The sequence below is a fragment of the Pelobates fuscus genome, chromosome 3, assembly GCF_036172605.1.
Source record: "Pelobates fuscus isolate aPelFus1 chromosome 3, aPelFus1.pri, whole genome shotgun sequence".
Classification (NCBI taxonomy): domain Eukaryota; kingdom Metazoa; phylum Chordata; class Amphibia; order Anura; family Pelobatidae; genus Pelobates; species Pelobates fuscus.
The window spans coordinates 190,621,440-190,646,845 of NC_086319.1; the positions used below are offsets into that span (position 1 = coordinate 190,621,440).

Sequence of the window (25,406 nt, forward strand, 5' to 3'; positions counted from 1 at the left end):
TCACTCACCCGCCGTGTCCCACTCACCGGGGAGGGGACGCAGCTCCTCTACGGCAGGAGGAAGCTCCGACAGCTCGATCTGGTCTCGGATATCCAGGCTCCTCAGAAACGCCGCCGGGTCTCCGTCCGCGTACAAGGTTTTGGTGCGACCATCCCGGAACGCCAACAAACGGAATGGAAAGCCCCAAGCGTATTTCACTCCATGCCTCTGTAGGAGCCCCGTCACAGGGCGCCACAGCCTTCTTTTTTGGAGTGTGGCCGGTGTCAGGTCTTGAAACAGGGTGAGTTCTACCCCGCCATACCTGATTGGGCCCTCTCTACTCCTCTTCAGCAGGGCTTCTTTCGTCTGGTAGAAGAGAAACTTAATAATCACGTCCCTCGGGCGGTTGTCAGTCGCTCTTCTTGCCCTGAGAGCTCTGTGCGCTCTCTCGATATGCCACTGATTATCCGGCATGTCCGGCAGCAAAGGCTTCAGGATCTTAGTGACCACTTCCAGCAGCGGGCCCTCACCTTCCTGTTCGGGTAGACCCCGAAGCCTGATGTTGTTCCGCCTGGACCTGTTCCCCAGGTCGTCCAGGGCAGATTCCGCCGCGGTCAATCTGGAAGACAGCTGGTTAATCTGAGCCGTAGCGGCATTGTGGGCCACGACCGTGGACTCCACACGCTGCTCCAGCACCGCCGTCCTCGCTCCCAAGGCCTGAATTTCGGCCTTGACCTCGTGTGTGTTTCTGGTGATTTCCGCAGCTAAGTAACCGCGAACCTCCGCCAGTTTTGCTAGGATTTGCGCAGTATTAGCTTCCGACACTTCCGAGGCCGCCGCCGCTCCCGGGCTAGAGGGTGATCCCGGAGCCATCGGGCTTTCCCGTCCGCCATCTTGGGCTTGCGATCGCATGGCGCGGGAGGCCGCAAACAGATCAATCACCGTGGCTCCGTGTTCCGATGGCTTTTTGGACTGTTTCTTCGGTGCCCGCCTGTCCATAATGGCTCCCCCGGTTATTTTCTCGTCCAGGTCAGTGTTTTTAGCGCTATTGTAAGCTTATGGCATCGTGGTCCTAACGGAGCTTCAGGAGGACACGTCCATCTTGCTCCGGCTTCAGACCACGCCCCAGGTTTATAAGGTTTTTAACTTTATAAAGTTTAATGAGAAAACAATAAAGTAAATTGAAATTACCTTTACTAGTGATTAATGAGATCCTTGAGGTTGATGCTGCGAGACTAAATATTTGATATCTGGTTCGATTTTCGTAAGGAACAAACGAAGGTCTCTTTCAGTGATATTCAGACGACTTCTCTGTTTGCGCATAATATGATTTCTCATATTATCTCTCTATGATTTTTCTTGTGCGTCAGCTCATCTCCTCTCCCTCCTCAATTCCCCTCCCCACCTTTTTTTTCCCCCTTTTTTCTATTTTTTAACCTTCCTTGTAGCAATGCCCAGTAGGAAGGCTGAGCTAGGTAGCCCACTTACTATATAGTCCACTATAACAGACAGACACACGTACAAGACACACGTACAAGACACACATACAGACACACATACAGACACACACACGACACACATACACACACACGACACATACATACACACATACACACACACGACACATACACACACACACGACACATACATACACACACACGACACATACATACACACACACGACACATACATACACACACACGACACATACATACACACACACGACACATACATACGCACACAACACATACACACACACAACACATACATACACACACACGACACATACATACACACACAACACATACATACACACACACACACAACACACATACAGACACACATACAGACACAAATACAGACACATAGATACATAGATACACACACACGACACATACATACATACACACACACACACGACACATACATACACGACACATACAGACACACACGACACATACAGACACACACGACACACACACATACACACACACATGCATACATACATACACACACACGACACATACATACACACGACACATACAGACACACACGACACATACAGACACACACGACACATACAGACACACACGACACATACAGACACACACGACACACACACACACGTACATACATACACACACGACACATACATACACACACGACACATACACACACATACACACACACACAACACACATACAGACACAAACACACACGACACATACAGACACACACGACACATACACACACACATACATACACATACATACATACACACACACACATACACATACACAAGACACACACGACACATACAGGAACACAGACAGACACACATACACACAAGACACATACATACAGACACACACAAGACACACATACCAACAGACAGTCACACATACATACACACACACAAGACACACATATATACAGACACACACACACACACAAGACATACATACAAAGACACACACACACACACACATTATATTTAAGTCACCCTCCTGTTTCCTACCTTTTAGATTCAGGAGGGTGACTTTCCCTGGGGTCCAGTGGTGGCTCAGGTGGATGGGAGTCAGAGTTCCCACTCTGACTCCCTGGTCTTCCTCCCGCGCGGCTCTCAGGGTTAGCTGGGAGGAGTGATGTGCAGTCACTTCCTCCCAGCTCTGCGATGTCATCACAGGGGGCCCGGTCGCGCTGTTAAAGCGCCCAGCGCTGACCGGGCCCCCTTACAATCCACATCCATCGGGTGGCCCTGACAGCATGGGCCACCCGATGGACCCCTCCATATGCGGCCCCGGCGGTTTGCCGCGCGGGCCGGAGCCGCAATTTGTCACGGCGGTACCCAGTCGCAGGGGTACCGCCGGCTCGCACCCGCCCGCCCGTCCGCCCGGTCGTCAAAACCTGGAAATCCCTACCGCCCACCTGAAATCCTAAAACGCCCACTAGTGGGCGGTAGGGACCAGGTTGACGATCCATGATATACATGAAGCACATACATTACATAAAATGCAGCTTGTACATTCAATATACACATATATTTACATTCTATATACAAGCAGCACATACATTCTATATGTAGGATTGCCATATTTAAAGATACCAAACTTGGGAGCCATCTACTAAACACAGCTCCCTCTCTAATTTGTTACCCTTAAATATGGTAATCTTATCACATACATTGGTACTGGTTAGCCACCTGCCTAATATTGTGTAGGCCCCCCTCATGCTGCCAAAACAGCTCTGATGCATTGAGGCATGGACTCAACAAGAACCTCTAAATGTGTTATGCGGCATCTGGCACAAAGACATTAGCAGCAGATCCTTTAAGTCCTGCAAGTTGAAAGCTGGGGACTCCATGGATCGGATTTGTTGTCCCAGCACATCCCACAGATGTTCAATCAGATTGAGATCTGGGGAATTTGGAGGCCAATGCAACACCTTGAACTCTTTGTTCTTTGTTATGTTCTTCAAACCATTCCTGTATATTTTGTTTGCAGTGAGGCAGGATGCAGGGCCGCCATCAGGGGGTGACAACCATAACACATGTGGGGCCCATCGGGTGGCCCACACACTTAGGGCCACCCGATGAGCCCCCTCCTTCAGGGGCCCGGTCAGCGCTGTGGCCGTTGTATAACGCGACCGGGCCCCTTTAAAAAAAAAAAAAAAGAGCAGCCGCCGCAAGTTGTCACTTCCTCCCAGCTCACTCCGCGCGGGAGGAGCGCGGTCGCGAGCGGCAATGAGGGAGAGCCAGCCGACTACTCCCATCAGCCCCAGCCACCCTCCTGCAAAGAAAAGGTAAGAGACAGGAGGGTGGCTGGAAAATGAGCTGTGTGTGTGCATGTATGTATGTTGAATCGCCCCAATTTCTGATGAATTGTGATTCATTTAAAACAGAATGCACAGTGTAAAATAATATTAAACATATTTTTACATTGCACTGTTCTCCTGTTTTAAACCATGTTAATTATGGCATATAAACTCACTGATTATTATGAAAGAGATTAATTGTAATCAATACTTATACAGGATATAATTTACCGAGAAGCATAAATTCTGGATGTAAATGAACATTGCTTGCTTTTCTTTACTGCTCAATTTGGAATCTAACTAGTGAATTCAATATTGTTTTGTGATTTTTTGAGGGGCAAAAACTGTGCCATGTGCTTTTAAGATGTTTGCTAGATTTCTTACTGAACGGTTCTTAGCTATGTATATGTGTGTCTGTATGTATGCCTATGTATGTATGTCTGTCTGTATGTGTATGTCTGAATGTATGTATGTCTATGTATGTATGTCTGTCTGTATGTGTATGTCTGAATGCATGTATGTCTATGTATGTATGTATGTATGTCTGTCTGTATGTGTATGTCTGTATGTATGTCTGTGTGTCTGTATGCATGTATGTGTATGTATGTCTGTCTGTCTGTCTGTGTCTGTCTGTATGTATGTATGTATGTATCTATCTGTCTGTGTCTGTCTGTATGCATGTATGTGTGTATGTGTGTATGTCTGTATGTATGTATGTATGTATGTATGTCTGTATGCCATTATGAATGTATGTGTGTACGGATGACACTGTCTGTATGTATGTATGAATGTGTGTGTCTGTGTGTGTGTGTGTGTGTATGTATGTCGGTGTCTGTATGTATGTGTCTTTATGTCCTCTTGCATGTGTGTCTGTATGTATGTTAGTATGTGTCTGTCTGTCACTATGTATGCCTGTGTGTATGTCTCAGTATGTGTGTGTCAGTATGTATGCCTGTATGCGTGTATGTCTGTTTCAGTATGTGTGTCTGTTAGTATGTATCTGTGTCCTTTTGTATCAGTGTGTGCGTTTGTGTCTGTGTGTGGACTCAGTGGGCGGTATTTGGAGGCGGGCACCAGGGGGCCCAGACCCTGAGCTGAGTTAGGGGCCCCAAAATTTCTGGTGGCGGCCCTGGCAGGATGCATTATCCTGCTGAAAGAGGTCACTGCCAACAGGGAACACAATTGTCATGAAGGGGGTCTGCAACAATCTCTAGGGAGGTGGTACGTGTCAGAGTAACAGAGTAGCATATATATGAATGCCAAGGTTTCCCAGCAGAATATTTCCCAGAGCATAACACTGCCTCCTCCGGCCTTCTTTCTTCCAATAGTGAATCCTGCTGCCCTCTCTTCCTCAGGTAAACAAAGTACACACATCTAGCCATCCACCTGATCTAAAAAAATACCTGATTCATAAGATCAGGCATCCTTCCATTGCCGCATACTGACCTGTCTGCGGCTATGCAGCCCCATACGCAGCAAATTGCATTGCACTTCTCTATCATGGCCAGCATTCTGTTTTTCAGAAATTTGGGCTACAGTAGCTCTGTGTGATCGGATCAGATGGGCTAGTCTTTTTTTAATCTATACCAGGTAACAGGGCTGGCCTTAGCTGTTCAGGCGTCCTGTGTGGGCCAACCCTGTCGCGTCCCCCTCCACATAAACATCATTAAAAAAAAATAAAGGAAAAAAATATTTAGTTTTAATTGGAAATAATTTAACCCCTTAAAACCGGAGGGCGTACTATTACGCCCTATTATAAGCGGCTCTAAACGCCGCAGGGCATAATAGTACGCCCTCCGTTTTTTTTTTTACTTACCCGGTCGCCGACGATCCCACGCCAGCGATCACGGTTGGGGGGACTCCCAGGGAGCCCCCCGCGGCGCATCCATCGTCCTGCAGCCCCCACCGGCCATGTGAGAGTGAGGTCCTTGCGAGGACCTCACAATCTCATGGCCGGGTTAGCTGGCTGCTGCATTGCCAGCAGGGGGACTGACTGTAATGACAGGTAGTCCCCCTGCTGGCTGGAGATCAAATAAAAAAAGTTAAATAAGTGTAAAAAAATATATATATATATACTTAGATCATATATATATATATATATAAATATATATATATATGATCTAAGTATATATATACATATACACATACACTGTCTGGGTGTATTTTACTATTAATATATACATATAATTATATATATATATTAATATCAAATTACACGTAGACTGATTAAATATATATATAATTATTGTTATATATATATTTATATATAATATAAAAATATATGTAAATACGTTGAAAAATAAAATTACAAAAATAATAAAAAATAAATAAAAAATATATAGTTGTGTGTTATTTCGTTCTAACTGTATTGTGATATTAATATATATATATTTATGTCAAAATATAGAACGAAATAATATATATATCTATATACATAAATATATATGTATATATCACTATATATATACCTATATATAAATAAAAATATATAAAAAAATATATATACATACATATATATACACATACGTATATATATACATATATTAATTCTACATATATATTTATGTAATATTTTTACATAATTAGGTATCTTAATTAATTACAATTAGCGGGACCTGGCTGACAACCCATGCCGAAAGTATAGGGAATTTAATTTGCTTGCACTATATGTAACCCTATAACTTTCGAAAACACCATAAAACCTGTAGATAGGGGGTACTGTTTTACTCGGGAGACTTCGCTAGCCACAAATATTAGTGTTTCAAAACAGTAAAATGTATTACAACGATGATATCGCCAGTAAAAGTTGTTTTTTGCATTTTTCACGCACAAACAGCACTTCCACGGACGATATTATCGCTGCAATACTTTTTACTGGTTTGAAACACAAATATTTGTGTTCAGCGAAGTCTCCCGAGTACAACAGTACCCCTCATGTACAGGTTTTATGGTGTTTTCAAAAATTACAGCGTCAAATATAAGGCTTGTGTTTCATTTTTTTCACATTAAAATTCGCCAGATTGCTTACGTTGCCTTTATGACCCTATGGTAGCCCAAGAATGAAAATTACCCCTATGATGGCATACTATTTGCAATAGTAGACAACCCAAGGTATTGCAAATGGGGTATGTCCAGTCTTTTTTAGTAGCCACTTAGTCACAAACACTGGCCAAAATTGGCGTTTTTTGCATTTTTCACACACAAACAAATACTAACGCTAAATTTGGCCAGTGTTTGTGACCAAATGGCTACTAAAAAGTTGCATTTTGAGCTTCAGATTAATCTGGTCAGAAGGTATATATTATTGTTACCAGTTACCCAGTTATTATTGCACTTGCACATCATTTATTTCTAATTTAAAAAAAATAATAATAATAAATAAAAATTATATACATATTTTTTTTTTATTACAAGGATTGCACTGTTAGCTGTGTTTTCCTTTATTTAATGTACATTGTTGTTACGTCTATCCAGTTCTTTATTATTTGCACTTGGAAGTGCAATAATAACTGGGTAACTGGTAAATGAGACTTTGCTGAATACAAATATGTGTATTTTATTGCAGTAAAACAAAACAGTATTATGACATTGACAGTTAAAATGTCATGTAGAACTAAAAAAATAACAAAATCTCTTATTTTCTCTAATTTTTTCATATTAAATTATGTTTCATAACTAAATATTTAATATTAAATGAAAGCCCTGTTTCCCCTAAATAAAATGATATATAATAAGGGTGGATGCCTTTAATATGAAAGAGGTGAATTACGGTTGGACAGACATATAGCGCAAATGCCAGGTTTTGTTTACGTTTTGTTTTGTTCACAACGTGTACATTTGGCTCAGTAATTAATTAGGATACCTAATTATGTAAAAATATTACATAAATATATGTGTAGAATTAATATATGTATATATATACATATGTGTATATATACGTATATATATATTCAAATGGAAAGAGTGCACTCAAAGGTCTTCTTAAGGATATAAATGATTTATTTTGCCAAAATTTCAAAAGACATACAAGTCGACGTTTCAGTCCTCGTGGGACTTTTTTCAAGACCTTGAAAAAAGTCCCACGAGGACTGAAACGTCGACTTGTATGTCTTTTGAAATTTTGGCAAAATAAATCATTTATATCCTTAAGAAGACCTTTGAGTGCACTCTTTCCATTTGAATATATTGAAGGCTGAGGCAGCACCGAGGCAAGCACAAGACCGGTACATTGAGTGCGGGACATTTGCAGTTTGTATTGATTACGTATATATATATATATATATATATATATATATTTATATTTTTAGTTATATATAGGTATATATATAGTGATATAAACGTATATATTTATGTATATAGATATATATATTATTTCGTACTACGTGTATTTTGATATAAATATATATATATATTAATATCACAATACAGTTAGAACGAAATAACACACATCTATATATTTTTTATTATTAATTTTTAATTATTTTTTTATTTAATTTTTTACGTATTTACATATTTTTTTTATATTATATATAAATATATATAACAATAATTATGTCCTGATGAAAGTCCACAGTGGTGGACTGAAACGTCGATCTTCGGAATAAAAGGTTTCTTCTACTTTTTTTGAACATTTAAAGTCCCTGAGTGCTAGCATCTCTTTGAAATTGTATACATTTGTGCTGCTGAGCACCGGGCATTATCCATAGGAGAGCTGGAGTGCAACTCCTATCATTTTTTGTATATAACAATAATTATATATATATATATTTAATCAGTATCAGTCTACGTGTAATTTGATATTAATATATATCTATAATTATATATATATTAATAGTAAAATACACCTAGACAGTGTATGTGTGTGTATGTATATGTGTATATATATACTTAGATCATATATATATAATATATATATATGATCTAAGTATATAATTATTATTTTTTTACACTGATTTAACTTTTTTTAATTTGATTTCAGCCAGCAGGGGGCCTACCTGTCATTACAGGCAGTCCCCCTGCTGGCAATGCAGCAGCCAGCTATACCGGCCATGTGATTGTGAGGTCCTCGCAAGGACCTCACTCTCACATGGCCCGGGGGGCTGAAGAGGGCGGACGTGCCGCGGGGGGCTCCCTGGGAGTCCCCCCAACCGCGATCGCCGGTGTGGGATCGCCGGCGAACGGGTAAGTAAAAAAAGAAACGGAGGGCGTACAATTACGCCCAGCGGCGTTTAGAGCCGCTTAAAAAAGGACGTAATTGTACGCCCTGCGGTCTTAAGGGGTTAAGGGGTTAATGTGCAAGTGCAAATAATAAAGAACTGGATAGACGTAACAACAATGTACATTAAATAAAGGAAAACACAGCTAACAGTGCAATCCTTGTAACAACAAAAAAAATATGTATATAATTTGTATTTATTATTTTTTTTTTTTTTAAATTAGAAATAAATGATGTGCAAGTGCAATAATAACTGGGTAACTGGTAACAATAATATATACCTTCTGACCAGATTAATCTGAAGCTCAAAATGGAACTTTACATGCTTTTGTCTTTGCAAACTCAATCACGTTGTTCAATGTCTTCAATAAATCACTTTCAATGGCTAATACTGATTAAGATTATTGTTATATATGTATTTATATATAATGTAAAAAAAATGTAAATACGTAAAAAAATTAAATTAAAAAAATAATTAAAAATAAATAAAAAATATAGACTACTGTTATCAGCCATGGATGATCTCAGATAGGTTTTGATAAGCTTTAACTTGGAAAAACCGCATTCTCCTGATGTCACAAAAACAGGAATTGTTAATAGAATCCGTAATGCTATCCACATGTTTATAAATTTGTCAGTCATGCAATTTCTCAATATGAAATTGAGTGTGTGGCAGGGTCAGCACTGTATCTAGCCCGAGGCTGACAAGGCATTTGCCGTGGGCAGCACTTTCAGGGGACGGCAAAAAAAAGATACCCCCCAACGCCCTGGCATTGCCTTGTCAGCCTCTTGTCCTGGGGGCTGAAGAGTTGGTCACCTCAGTGCCCCCCACCCCAAGACTGGCTAGCACTGATGATGGATGTGGGCAGTGAGGGAGCCTACGGTGAACTAAGTCCAAGGTAGAACACCTCACAGACAATCTAGCCGACCAAGAAGATAGAGACCGGTCGTATGCCGGTGCAGAAATATCCACATGCGCGGCATACCAGAAACGGTCCTACCACAAGACCTGAGGGCCTACGCTACTGAACTCTTTCGGGCCTTGGTCCCAGACATCGCGTAACCCCTCCTCCTGCTGGACCACATACACAGACTGCCGCGGCCCAGACCCACGACGCCTAGAGACACCATCACCAAGCTGCATTACTATACTTCTAAGAAGAAGATCATACAAGCAGCAAAACTCCAACCAACACTGCCAGACTGGTTCGCAGGGGTGACGCTGTACACTGACCTCTTAGCAGCTACACTTTTGTAGCGTAAAAGCTTCTTACCCATCACAAAAGCCCTGAGAGACGCTAAAATCATGGACAGATGGGGGTACCCGACCCGCCTTATGCTGAGACACAATGGAGTGGAACGCCACATTACTAACATGGAAGAAGGCCGACAGGTACTCGCAGAATAGAACATACAACTCCAACTTCCAGAGATGGCAAGTATCTATATTGATAGGGAGTGGTGTCTCCTTCCAACTGGTTAAAAAAAATAGGGGATAGAAAGGGACGATACCTACTAATACAATGCCACATCAACAATGAACCTTACACTCTAACATCTATGGACCTCACACTAACCAGGAGGAATTCTTAGACAAGATTTTTGCTTTAGCAACTTCTAACAAGTTTGGAGATGTGGTTATTGGAGGGGACTCAAACTTACTAATGGACACCTCTTCCAGTAACAGAGTAGCCCCATCCACTGCACAAAACAATCAGCTGAGTCAACCGCCAGATGCACACAGATACTACATCACGATTACCTCGACTCATGGAGGATAATGCACCCCACAGACAGTGACTACACCTTCCATTCCATGGCGCACAACACATCCACCAGGATAGACAGATTTCTCATACCCTCCACAGCAATGCACAAAATTCAGAACACTGACATAGGACTAATCACATGGACCGACCATGCACCGGTGATGTTGACCATACGCGACTGCTTCCCCACCTCAGGGACAGGCACATGGCAACTTAACGACACCCTACTGAATGACCCAGTGCTAGTTAACATGATAGACAGAGAACTATCCTCCTATTTCACGACTAACACCACGAAAGATAATTCAATCAAAATTATATGGCAAGCACACAAGGCAGTGATACGCGTCCTACTTGTCAAACAAGCCAATTATGCCAAGTAGCAAAGGATCAAACACTGCACTACATTGATCAAAGAACTAGAACAAGACTGCTCCTTTTAGTACACTAAAATTGTGCATTCTGGCTAACAAATCCAAACTCCGAGACTTAGAGCTGGGAAAAACGACGTATCTCCTTCACCGATACAAACATAATTTCTTCGCCCAGGGCAATCGAGCAGGGCATTACTAGCATTACAACTTAAGGCGGGAAGATGCAATACCAAGATCGCGTACCTCTACACAAAAAATGGTTCCAAAATTATGAACCCTCAAGACATAGTTAATTAATTCGCGTCTTATTACAGCGAATTATACAATCTCACAGACGACCCTCAGACGACGCCACCCACCATACAGTCCATCCAGGACTTCCTCACTAACGTTCAGGTACCCAAACTCACACAAACTGACATAGCACACATATCCATACCATTTGAGGAGATGGAAATTAAACAAGTCATACGCCAGTTTCCCAAGCATATAGCACCGGGCCCTGACGGGTACACAAACAAATATTACCAAACATATATAGATACCCTTGCCCCACACCTGACGACACTATTCAACACCTGCTATTTCAAAGGTCAATTACTGAGTGACATACTGACAGCCCACATCTCAACACTTCACAAACCAGGGAAAGATCCCACCCAATGTCATAATTTCCAACCCATCTCATTGTTAAAGGGCGATGTAAAGTTATACGCAATCCTCCCATCCCTTAGACCCAGAGAAGTCCTATGATGGGCTAAACCTGACCTATATGGCTCAGGTGTTGTTACACTATGGTTCCCCCCACCTTTGTGATGGGCATAAATGCCTTCTACAACAATTCAACGGCCCGAGTGTCCAATGCAGGATTTTTATCCACACCATTTTGCATTACTAATAGGACCAGACAGGGCTGCCCGCTGTCCCCCCTATTGTTCATCCTATCATTTGAACCATTAGCGCCCAAAATTAGGTCGAATCAGGAAATCAGATCGGTAAACAGGAACACCGGCTATACCTGTTTGCCGACGACATTTTATTAACCCTGAGCAAACCTGAAATGTCATTACCAGCTCTATTATCCCTCTTAGAATCATATGGAGCAATCTCCTATTCCAAGCTAAATCGATCCAAGATGCAAGCTTTACTGATAGACATTCCAACACAAACACTACAAACACTTCAACAAAAGCACTCTTTTGACTGGAGAACAAAACATATCACATATCTATGGATTAAGTTAGCCCGTACAGTCGGGGACCTATTTGCATACAATTTTAAACCACTGCTCACACAGTGCAAGGAAGAATTCCTTAAATGGAAATCAGTTCACCTTTCGTGGCTGAGGAAAAGCAACACAATCAAATTGGTCTTACTCCCAAAGTTTCTATATATTTTTTGCATGCTTCCAATACACGTCCCTCTCTTGTTTTGCAGGCAGCTACATTCGATCTTTGCAACCTTCTTGTGGGCACCACACAAGCCGAGAATCCTCGCAACCCTGCTACACAGACACATCTCAAAAGGAGGAATAGGTCTACCTAATATCGTATCTTACTATAAAGCCACCCACATAGAGGCAGCAATGAAAGTACATGCCCTGGACAAGGTACTCCAGTGGGTAGACATAGAGACATCTGTTCCCTACCACGAAACTAGCAATATACTATGGGGATCTCTTTCAGAAGCAACATCACACACATCTTCCAGAATTGGAACAAGCATGGTATCTCCTCTATTGATACACTGAAGCATCCAAGGTCCTTCCCTTTCCAAAGCTACAACAAAGCTACAACAAAGACATGGCTTACCAAATCCATATGTATTCTCATACCTGCAACTCAAGAGTATACAGTATACAGTCACATGTATACCCAGCAACGGACCTATCTCACTCCAGTCCTACTGAAACCCAGGAGATCTACAATAGATGCCGCAAAATGCCTAAGCCTAAAGCTCTTTCCTTATGTTACAAAACCATTATGCAGAGTATCATTTCTATTTTGTCCCTAACTGGATGGAACTCTCTAAGAGCATCATTTGACACTGCCAGCCAATTAATTCTATCCGAAGATGGGAATAATTTATGTCACTAATGCGGAAGTAGGGATTTCATTTTATAGATATCTGAGGAGTGGACCAGATTTTGACTGTTTGGGGGAACCTGGGAAGGGTTAAACACTTAAAAATAGTTTGACGACTTACTGTGGGACTACATAGGGAAATTTTATGGTTATGCTGCTTAGACTGTACATTTAAAGGGAATAAAATTAAATTTTCAAAATATGCTAGGAGAAAAATAAAACAAGTTGCAGATTCTTAAAATGTCTTTAATATCCCAAAACTTCAAGATTCTTTCACACAATCTGTATTGCAATCTGCCTGCTATAGTTAAAAAGTTTAATGCAAAGTTACATTTCAGCAGGTGTGAAAAAGTGTTTAGAACTGTAGCAGCCTGTACTAACAGCAGATAACAGAAGTTTATTTAAAGGGACACTGTAGGCACCCAGTCACTTCACCTCAATAAAGTGGTCTGGTTGCAGTGCCCCTGTCACTTTAGACCTGAAATGTAACTGAGTCAGACCTGGTTCTCACACGTTATCTTCTCTGAATGGCTACTCATTTGATTGAAGGAGCGTGCATGCAGGACCGGATTAACATAGGGGCTGATGGAGCTGCAGCCCCAGGCCCAGGCCCAGACCCATGGAATAGGCCCATTGATTTAAAAAAAAAAAAAAAAACAACATTTTTTTTTTTTTTTTTACACATTACTCTTAGGGTTGCCATCTGGCTGCTATTTTATGGTATTTGAGGCTGCCTGGCCAGTGCCAGTATTGCAGTAAAACCGGTGTTCTATTAAATTCCCCTACCTCGTGAAAATCCCCTACCCTTGTCACTTCCGGTGAGGGGAATCAGCTGGATCCTGTGCTGCACATGCGTGCTAGCAATCCTGCTACTCCTCCACAGCAAGGTCCTGGAAGGTAAGTAAAACTACTTTTACACTTTCATTATAGTTAGTGCATTCACTAAGCTTAGGCACACGGGACATTTAGGGTAGGAAGGTATTCAGGGGAGCGCTGGAGAGTCTTTTGGTCTCAAATAGATGGAACCTAAATAGGGAAAAAGATTGTACCGCACTGAAGTATAAACACATTAATTGTGCACAGAGGCACTAACGTTCAACGTTTAAATAAGGTAACGTTACGTATGTCAGTGCCTCCTTAAAGAAACAGGTAAAAACCTTGACAGCACTATTGCTACACTGTATGGCTAAAAGAGCATCACATCTATATAAGCTTCATAGATATCCAATTCCAAATCCATGAACATTAATACGGAGTTAGCTCTCTCTTTAGGACAATAACAGCCTCCAATCTTCTGGGTAGCTTTTCACAAGATTTTGAAATGTGACATCTGATGCCATGTTGGATGAGAATTTGTGACATCTGACACCATGTTGGATGATAAAGTGTTGCTCACAATTGAGTGAGGACAGAGAAAGAGAGATAGAGATGTTAGGTAGGGGCCCCAGTATTTCTTATTAAAAAAAAATGTGTATACTGGATAAGTAGCTTGTCATGACGTACAAGTGGATTGGGTTACCATTTTAGTCCCGTGAACAACTAGATATTTTAAAGAATTTCCATACCCCTTTAAAAGTTTTTTTATCATCTCAGTATGTTAATGAACAGCATGTTGTTTTAGATTTACAGCTTTTTATGTTTAATCCCTAGCTCTCTATTTTCTCAGTGTCATTACTATTCATTTCAAATGTCAATAGTAGCTATCAATTTCCCAAAAATCTGTAGCTTCTTTCCCAATGTTTTTTTTTATTTATTTATTTTTTTTTTAAATTCTTTATTTTTGTAGTGCAGAATAAAAATCACACATTTTGTCGTGCCACATCAGCCAACAACAGTAGATTCACAATACATAGCTTATACTTAGTGATGCAGTGAGAGAATCATGCACGTTTTTTTTTAACAGGTATAACAACAAGAATAGAGGCTTGCTTAGTATATTTTGTAGGGTTTCAGGCATTACAGAGACATTTCGTGTGTGATATATAGGATTAAGATTTGCTTAAGACGACACCAGTGTTACATTATCCTAAGCATTAATAAGTTGATGCTATTTATGCCATACGATACACAGGAGTGGTAAAGGAATGTCATTCTATATTAGGATAGGTAAACAACGATCAAGCTGAACAAATAGAAAGATTAACTAAGCTGTGTTGGTCGCTTAACAGATGGAACAAGCTAAGTGCTAAACATTTTATCGGTATACGAATTTAGGTAAAACGAGTAAGCTTCAAACATTGCTAAAGTCAGGCCTAGTATCTGTCGGACAGGGCATAGGCTGCTTACATCCCTTGTCTTAGCTGGTAGTCTAGTTTAAATAATATATACTTGTAGTAAAGGTAATTGAAAAATGAAAAACAGGTGACGCTCAATAAAGAGGGCACAAGAAGCAGGTGTCAGTAGGCAATAAACAGTATTATTACAGGCTAAATTAACTGACAGCATGTGGTCGATTAGCCAAGGGTAGTAATCGAGATGACTGTTAGCTTAAGACTGATGTGGCAATGCCTATGCTTTAAGAATATAGTGAGGGAAGTGGGAAAAGAGAGAGAGAAGGAATAACAGAACACTTAAATTAGGCTTTGATCATATATCACAGGTCACTCGGGTGGTATTGCCACAGGTAAATAGTGTCCGTCAGTGTGTAGTCAAGCCTTTCCCGTTCTGGGGGCCCTTTTCTCCGTTTATCCGATCCCTGTAGGTAGCGAGGCTGGTGCTGGGCGGGGAACGAGTCTGCTCTTGGAAACTCTGGGCAAGGTGCCTCCATATCTGGGTCCTGCTGCCGTAGATTTATTGTAGGTAGTTGGTGCTCCTGCGTTGTGAAGGGGAGGATGCGAACCTGGCTGGACTTCGGCTCTTGGAGCTTGTAAGTAGCTTGTGTGGGAGGCCAGTCTAGCAGCCTTGTGCTCTCGGGGGTGAGGGTCAGTATTTACACTCGTGCTGTATGGCGCCGCTTTGTAGGTTGCAGATGTCACTGGGCGGGAAGTGGGTCTGGCAAGAAGTGTGGTCCCCCTCTGGTGAGCATTCGAGCGGGAGCTGGCGCCCTGGAGCTGTAGTGGTTTCTTCAGCCGTTTGGGCGCTTGGCGTAACCACCGTCGGATGGCCGCCCTGGGAGCCGCTAGCGGTTGTCTGCTTAGGTGGCGGCGGGTCGCGAGGCGTATCCACGCCGCTGCGTGTTTCAATACCTGCTTAAAGGTCTGGCCTTTAGTGTGGAGTACTGACCAGAGGCTTGCTCTCAGTCGGGCAAAGAACTCCAGAGTGTGTGAAGGTGGCTTGATGCGAGGTCTCCCCTTCGCGGGTCTCGTCCGAGCCGCCATCTTGGTTGGGCCCTTGCAGTGTTGCCTGTCCACTGGTTCCGTCGCTTGGATGGGGGTAACCGTCCCCATCGAGGACCGGGATAACCCCCGCCGGTCCATGGGGGGGGGGTAGCAGGGCTGTGCGTGTGTCTCGTATGGAAGCGGGTCCCTTGCCGGGTGGTCGGCCGCCTCCACCATGCTGCAGGCTCCGCTCCGTTTTAGGCCTCATGGCCGGTTCAGGCTCTACCAGCGCGGATCGGTGCCGGACTGGTATCTTTGTGATCCCTGCTAGGTACTGCAGCCCGATCCAGGCACCCTGAGTTGCCAGCACCTGTGGTTGGAACAGAATTGTCGAATTCGTGGCTGCTGGTGTTGGAGGTCTCAGGATGCACCCCAATGTTTTTTTTTAAACAGGAATTAAGTGTTAATATTTTATTGGAGATTTATTATTCAACTACTATTCCTTTACTCAGGTATGTCAGCAGTGATTTAATTTACAACTGTCAATCACATACATCATCCATGTTGTCACCTTGCACCTTGGGTCCTCCCAAGCAGTGAGGATCAGTTTCACATAAGATTGGATTGAATTTCCATTCGCTATTAGACAATGCTTATTGGTAATTTGTCATTTTGAGCCCTGCTGTTCTGCATGGTTATATCACTACTACTACTATACTACTATAGTTTGAACCAATTCTTGTCTAGTTGTTTCTTGGTTAGTGGATATATCCAGCCTCAATATCACCATTAAAACTATTATAATGAAATGGTTTCACCCCTGGAAAATCTGTTGTGTTTACTAGCTGTTTGGACTCTTGGCATTACAGTTAGGCTCCTTTTCGACTCCCTTTTACTTTTTATTATAATTTGAAAGGTGAAACAAATATCTTTGAGATAGGGAGATGATTAAAATGACATTATGAGATTAAATAATATGAATGAATGGTAATATTTCCATATAGTTACGTTATATAATATGAAATGGGCGAAGTAGGTAAGGGGATAAATGGAGGCCCATAAAGGTGTAGGAATTTGAACACTATTTTAACACATTTTAATTAAGCATATATTATTTATTAAAATACATGAAAGTTACTTTTACATGTCTACATATTCTATAATTATGTCTAATTATATTTCTGGGCTCCTTCTGAAGTGGAATATCCTCGGTGACTTAGACTCCTCTTGCTTAGCTAGGCTAAACACTTTGCGTCTCCCCACAGTTGGATTTTTTATAAATCAATATATATGGTGTGGCCAGGGAAGGCTGTCTGTTTAATACAAAGTGTGTTGTTTTCCTGGAAACACTGCTGTCATCAAACAGAAACCATTCTTCATTTCCATTCACAGAGCCGAGGGCCGAAGAGTGTTTTTCAGAATGTGAACACCCTGAATTATCAGATATGTCCCTCGCATAAGAATAATAGTGACCACTGTCAGATGATAACCCAGAATGGACCACAACAGAATTTAAAACATAAGGCACTTGTTGTTGGTTATGTGACAGGTCTTCTACCTCAGGTCTTCTATTCTCATTCTCCAGTGTCTGATCTGCTGATGCAGCCCGAGATGTTGATCTCTCTACAGGCAAATCCAGTACGAGTGGAATGGACACAGGATCCAATATCTTACGCTTCACATTGCAGATTGTATCATAGGCAAATCGCAGTAAAGTTAAAATGAGATATTGTGGCTCTTCCACAATCATCTTAGTCCTTTCTGCTGTCTGGAGGGAAGCACATGTTTGACACTGATACTTGTTATCTCCATCGAGAACCTCTGGTGCCAGGAAACTAGTTAGCAGGTCTTTTACCGTAGGTTTTTCCTGTGTCTTTTCCTCTCCAGTTTTTTGACATGAGATGTTGCTAGGCCCATGGCTCATGTTTTCCTCAGTGGGTGATTCTGCAGCTGGGGTCATATTGATTGTAACAGAATCGTAATGTTTTTCCTCGGTAGAGCATGCCATTACCGGTGCTGGTTTGACAAATGAAGAGAAAGCCAGAGGAAGATCAGTGAAATCTTCTCTCTTCTGGGAGGTGCTTTTGCAGGTCTTACACCAAGTGTTTGTTTTCAGCTTTCCCCCAAACATGCTTTCTATCACAGTTTTTTTTTCCTTCCCCAGTTCTGTGCTCCGAGGTGTTGAATTCTGTGTTGATTTCTCCTCTTCTTGCAATCTAATGCACAAACAAATATAAGGCAAGAACAATGGAAATTTAAAAGCTTCAACATTTGTCTTATGCACACAGAGTGTATCTTTTAAAGACTAATTAGCTAATATGTAGATTTTAGCAATGAACTTGAGCTATTTTATAAAGAAACACCTCCTAAATTATCAGTTAAAATGAATTCAATAATACCGTTTAATATTGTGTATTTTGCTATTCTTCTATCCTCTAATGTTTAAGGTATGAATGACGACAACAACTAGTCAACAATTACTAGTTAAAAAGACTAAGTATAGACCAAGTATATGTACCTGTTTAGAAGGAATCTGAGATACTCGGCAGAGTCTTCCTGGGAATTAGGACTGGACCCAGGTGGTCTTGAAGCCATAAAAAATTCACAAGGTGCATAAGCTATTCGCTGGTTAGAAATGGAAAAATACATTATTTTAAAATGTTGTACTGGCAAGGGAAAGGCGCAGTGATATTGACATAAGACATTATTGTTGTATCCCCAGTTTAAGGCTAGGTTAACTTTATTGTTATTTTTTTTAAAAATATATATTTTATTCAACTTAAATGAAGTGACCCAATGACACACTGTATTATAGATTTCAGATTTTTGCAACTGATAGGTGGGCATGCCCATTCATATGTATTGCTTAGGATTTGTGTAAAAATAGGTTTTAAACATGTTTTGTGCTGTATTTTAAATAATAAAAGTGTATAGTTCGTTTTTTTTTTTATATATATATATTCTTTATTTTTGTTGTGCAAAAGCTAATACATGAGCTTGTGAAGCCACAACAGCATTAGCAAACTAAGCAATAACAGTATGAAACAGTGTCATGGCACATTCTTAGGATTAAAATTAAACTAGATGGCGTATGGAGCAGAGATGTGAGAGATAAGAGACAAAAACACACATCTGCATCTCAAACAATTTATCATTGCCACTGGGTGTTGAAATACATAGATCAGATTCTCCAGGATGCTGATTTGGCTGGGGGATAAGATTAAAACCAAGCAAATAGACTAAATAAATGTGAATGGTACATTGGACAACTGGGATGGTGAATACATGACCCCTAGCTCAAGGCCCAAGGTGAGGGCTATGGATTATGTACAGGAGGGACTGTCAGCCTATGCCTAAATTGGGCACCATTGGAATATTCTAGCTGTGTCTATTATCAACGTAAGGCAGCATATGTAAGCGACCCCTCATGGCTCCTTTGTGCTCAGTAGCCGATCTCCTAGAGTCTTGATCCCGAGGGTATCCTGTGCCACAGACCCGCCTTTCCGTGCCCTCATGTACAGACTTCGATGCCTGTTTAACCGGACATCGTTTCCTGTGTGGAGTGCAGTTACCAGGGGTACGACCCAGTTTGGACTGAGGTTCAGGACGACAGCAATCAGATGCAGGACCAGACTCTGTATATGCCTTTCCGAGCCACGTCCTCTGTTTCCACGCTGTAGGCGCGACCACTATGTGTCAGGCCCCGCCCCTATAGTTAGTTTTTTTAGTGTTTAGCAAATTGGAACTTTCAGAATATCTATAAATAAGGAAATGCTCTAGGCACCATAACCACTACAGTGTGATGTAGTGTTTTTTGGTGCCAGAAGAGGCCCTGTCCCTGGTTTCCCCCCTTCCCCCATCCCCTTTTTTTAGTAGTCAATGCGTTTTACCAAGGCATCACTTTTTACCAGGGGTCCACATATGCCATGTCTCCGCTACTTAACTTGGAGAGTCAGAAACTTCTAGACAGGATCTTCCATTTGCCCTTCTGAGCTAAACCCTGTATCGCCAGGCTTAACTCATATAGTGGAAAGCTCTATGTCAGAAGTACTGTGAGTGCAGAGCGGCGCCTTGCAGATCCTAGGTAAGAAGTCAACCTGGTCTACAATGGTTTGACTACTTACAAATTGGGGAGAGGGGGAGGCCAGAGTACTATAGTGGTTATGGTGCTTGAAATGTCCCTTTAAAAACATACCTTGTTCGTATCAGATAGCTTCTTGAAAAGATGTTTCAATTTCTCCATCAGTGATTGGCACCCACTCAGATTCAGAGATAACACGTACCTCCTAAAACTGAAATAAAAACATGTGTTTTACATCTTATTCTTGGACATTCCAACTTGTACGAGATACAAAATAAATGCACACAGCAGCCCCAATGCTAACTCACTGTAGCCCCATACACACACTACAGCTTATATTAATATACACACACAACAGTCCACATACATAAACATTAGATACACACATACGCACACGACAGCCCCTAGATGCACACACACCATCTAGACACACAAACACTCTCTATAGCACCTGGACTCACACACTACAGTCCATGGATAAACACTGAAACACAAACTACCCTGTTTACACAAACTACAGCCCCTATACATAAAAGGGCACATTACTGCTCCTGTAACACGCTACAGTCCCTAGATACAACCACATGCACACCAGTCCCGATACACATATGCTGTAGAAGTACTACAAATTTACTCAAATGCTTTCTCTCTCTCTCAACAACTGCTAGTCAGACAGACAGACAGACACACACACACAATCTCTACAGCCCCTAGATGCACACACTTTACATCCAGTGGAAACATATACACACTACAGTGCCTAGCCACACATCGTACACCACAGACTCCTTTACACACACACATACACACTACACCACAAACAGTCACATCTATGCACACGCAATCCCACAATCGGCCTCCAACCACATACAGTGCCACAGAGAGCCCCCCTACACATGCACAACACCCTTTACTGGCCATGCCCCACTTTTGTCCTTTGTTATCCATATTATAGGGACACCAGAGATTGCAGAGCTGTGCTTTGTTAAATAAACACAGGACATTGGTCCCATGCAAGTGCTCTTCCCTGGAGTGACAGCAGATTAGCATACTCACTTTGAGGTGGCATGCATGTCATCATTGATGACATGAAACACCCACATTCTGTCCCTGCCCCCTTCAACTGGGCTGCTCTGTGTTTAAATACCTGGGCTGAATTATTTTCCCAGTCCAGCCCTGGTGTGAAATAAAGCATAACTTACTCTGCTGCCATGAATAATGCTTGCAATACACTGTTCATAAAACATGTGTTTCCCAAGTTGATTAGGCCAATTTTCTTGGTTTTTAATTTCACTGACTGTGGCAGGTTCTAAAGAAAGAGAAAAAACAAACACACTCACAGTCAACAAAACGCATAATATATAAAAATGTCTACAAACAGAAATGTGTTTTCATTGCTCAGCCAGACAGTCTCCGTGTAATGAATTGGCGGATTAATGTGTGGAGTTACAGAATGCCCTTTTTTCACAAGAAGGTGAAAATAAATCATTCTTTTTGACTGGAAAATGTTGGAGCTTTGTAAATATTGCTAATGGTTATAATGTTCAGTTTGTTAGTAGAATATTTATATCTACTGCCATTGACACATTCCACTATACCCAGCAACAATGTTATTCGTTCCTCCACAGCCTCACTCCCATTGTCCCAATCCACCCCCCAGTCCCATCTTCCTACTCCATTGACATAGCCAGATATCCCCACGCAGCTCCACTACTATAGGCCTATTCTCTCTTCCCAGTCTCTTTTCACTCTCAGCCTCTCTACCATATGCACTAATACACCCATTTCCCTATGCCTTGCGAATTTATTTTTTGGAAATCCTGATCTCCCATGACCTATCAGGCCCTATGTAGGTATCCTGCAGATAATCTGCCTATGATCACCACTTCCCAAGGACTTACATACATAGAACTGTATAGTAGAGCAGTGGTTCCTAAATCCCAAATTAGATGCATGCAATTGTTCTGAATAAATGCTTTTTTACAGCGTCTCTGCCTTCCTAGGTGTACTAAACCCACCTTTCACTTTGGGATGAGTCTATTTATTTATTTGCTACATTTATGTTATAAACTACAATGCAATGGTAGAATGGGTCACTGGGCTAAATTTTCATTTGAAGAATGGATCTTAAGTGCCCATGATTCTGCTTAGTCCTTGTACAGCAGTATTAATTAATTGGTAAATGACGTGGATGTTGTATTGTTGTTATTACTCTAAACCAAGGATGGCTAAGATTGGAACCACTGTTTCTCAACGATATTCCCCATGATGCTCAGCCAGCCATAGGAATGTAGTTCGGAAACATCTGGGGTGTCATAATCAGCTGTCAGTCCTCTAAACCATCTCTATGATATCCTTAATCATGTCTTACTATATATTCATGTATATATGTATTTTCCTATTTTTAACATGTAAACAGTTACATTTAAATCTAAATTTTATTGTTATTATGTTGTTCCATTTTTTTGTAACAATATATAACTTTTATGGCGGATATATGAAATGTATAACATATATTACAAGTACATTAAGGGTCTACTCAAGCCTAATACTTCCTAATAAAGCTATGTACCTCAATTTCCTTGGGCTTGCTCTTGTCTCCGGTTACTTTGCTGCGGTTATTGTTGAGGAAGTTGATGATGTCTTGCTCACAGGTGAGATTTTCGGCTCTTCCTTTGCCTGTGAAAAACTCTGTAATGTTCAGTTTCTCAAAACAGGCGAACGAGCACCAATTGCAAACCCGCAGTCTTAGACACCTTACGAAATCACATAGTTTTGTCCAAAATAAACGTATCCATAATATCAGATTTTGAAACCTTCCAGTTTTACTTTTTGTACTGGAATCTTTAGTCTCAGATATCGTTTCCTCAATGTCAAGGACTGTTGCTTCGTCTGTCATATTTGTTTCCAACTGTTTGTTCACAGTACCACAATTTTACAATGTGTATGAAACACTGTGTGTGGATTTTTGATAAAATTAGTAATAAAACTCTAAGGACAACTCTAGCGCACTGAACAGCAATGCAGCCAATTCAGTATTGAGTGAGTGTTCCCTCATGCACTGGTGAGAAACAATTGTTCAAATGATGACATCATAACCATGTCACAATCTCATATGTTGATAATGGCATAAACACAGTTAAAATTACTTGTGGGCTCTTAAAGTTTAAATAAAAATAAATAAATGCATAGACAACAAAACACGTGCAATGTATATTTGTATACTAAGTGAGGCATCAGAAAAACAGCTATAAGATTCAACAAAATAAGGTTCTCTGTACTCAGATAGTGAAATGTTGTGCGCCTCTAATTTTTTTAATTATATATTTTTATTAACAAGGGAGATAAGCAAGGAGTATACAGTACGACATACAGATCCTCATAGGTGTTATCATTGGTATCGGTTACAAGTACAATGATTGTATGAGCAATAACTTATAATTGGCTGACAGTAGGGATGCACCGAAATTTCGGCCAAAAACGGTTAAAACTGGCCGAAATTTAAAAAAAATCTTTCATATTTTTTTTTTCTAGTGCATAGTTCAACAGACATGCTTGGATTAATGGTTCAGATGATTATATATCACAATGAAAGATAGTAACAATCACATGAAAGTAAAGAATACTGCACTTGGCATGGGGGGGAGAACACTATGGGACAGGGGAGGGGGGGGGAGAAAGAACACTATGGGACAGGGGCAGGGCCAGATTAACATAGGGGCTGATGGAGCTGCAGCTCCAGGCCCAGGCCCATGGAATAGGACCATTGATTTAAAACAAAAATCACTACTCTTAGGTTGCCAGGTATTTCTCAGAAGTATTTCTGAGGTATTTGAGGCTGCCTAGCCGGTGCTGGTATTGCAGTAATAAACAGAGTATAAACAGAGATTATTCTGCAATACCAGCGCCAGCCAGTAGGGGTCGCTGTTTGTGTGGAGAGAGGCAGGAATAAGAAGTTACAGCATCTCCCTCCCTGCCTCTCTCTACTCACTGATCCACGGGGGAGCAGCTCTGCACAGAGAGGCCAGACAGCAGCTCCGAGCCTGCGAGACATGGGGACAGTGAGCAACTTGGGGACGCTGAGACATTGGGACACTGGGAGACATAGGGACACTGTGGAACATGGGCACCCTGAGACACTAGGGACACAGTGGCCCCATGTCTCCCAGTGGCCCCTAGTGTCTCAGTGTCCCCATGTCTCCCAGCCAGTGTCCCTAGTGTCTCAGTGTCCCCATGTCTCCCAATGTCCCTGGTGTCTCTCAGTGTCCCTGGTGTCTCTCAGTGTCATCATGTATCTGTGTCCCCATGTCTCTCCCAGTTTCTCAGTGTCCCCATGTCTCACAGTGTCCCATTGTCTCTAAGTGTACCCTAGTGTCCTAGTTACATCGGGACACATGGGGACACAGACTCTAAGGGATACTGGGAGACATGGGGAAACAAACACTAGGGGACACTGGGCGACATGGGGACACTGAGACACTAGGGGACACTGAGAGACATGGGGACACTGGGGGACACAGGGAGACACTGGGAGACTTTGAGACCTGGGAGACATGAGTATTCCCATGTCTCCCAGCCAGTGTCCTTAATATCTCAGTATCCCCATGTCTCCTAGTGTCCCTGGTGTCTCAGTGTCCGTAGTGTGCCAGTGTCCCTAGTGTCTAGGTGTTTCCTAGTCTCCCAAAGTCCCCTAGTCTCCTAGTGTCTCAATGTCCCCTAGTATAAAAGAAAAAATCCCAGGCACTCACTGTGATAGATTTAAGCAGGTTTATTGGACAATGCAACGTTTTGACCTGTACCCAGGTCTTTATCAAGTCTCCAGTGCCCCCTATGT

The 25,406-nt window shown here is 41.7% G+C and overlaps 1 protein-coding gene across 1 annotated transcript; it reads right to left on the minus strand.

Annotated features, from left to right (window-relative positions):
* Nucleotides 1-17,731: 17,731 nt before the first annotated feature.
* LOC134601704 (ubiquitin carboxyl-terminal hydrolase 38-like) lies at nucleotides 17,732-23,471 on the minus strand. Its single transcript, XM_063446217.1, has 5 exons — nucleotides 23,145-23,471; nucleotides 21,775-21,881; nucleotides 20,683-20,783; nucleotides 19,010-19,109; nucleotides 17,732-18,707 (listed from the first exon to the last, which is right to left on the minus strand). Exons 1-5 carry the CDS (start codon nucleotides 23,469-23,471, stop codon nucleotides 17,732-17,734), a joined length of 1,611 nt encoding a protein of 536 aa, XP_063302287.1.
* Between the last annotated feature and the right edge of the window lie 1,935 nt (nucleotides 23,472-25,406).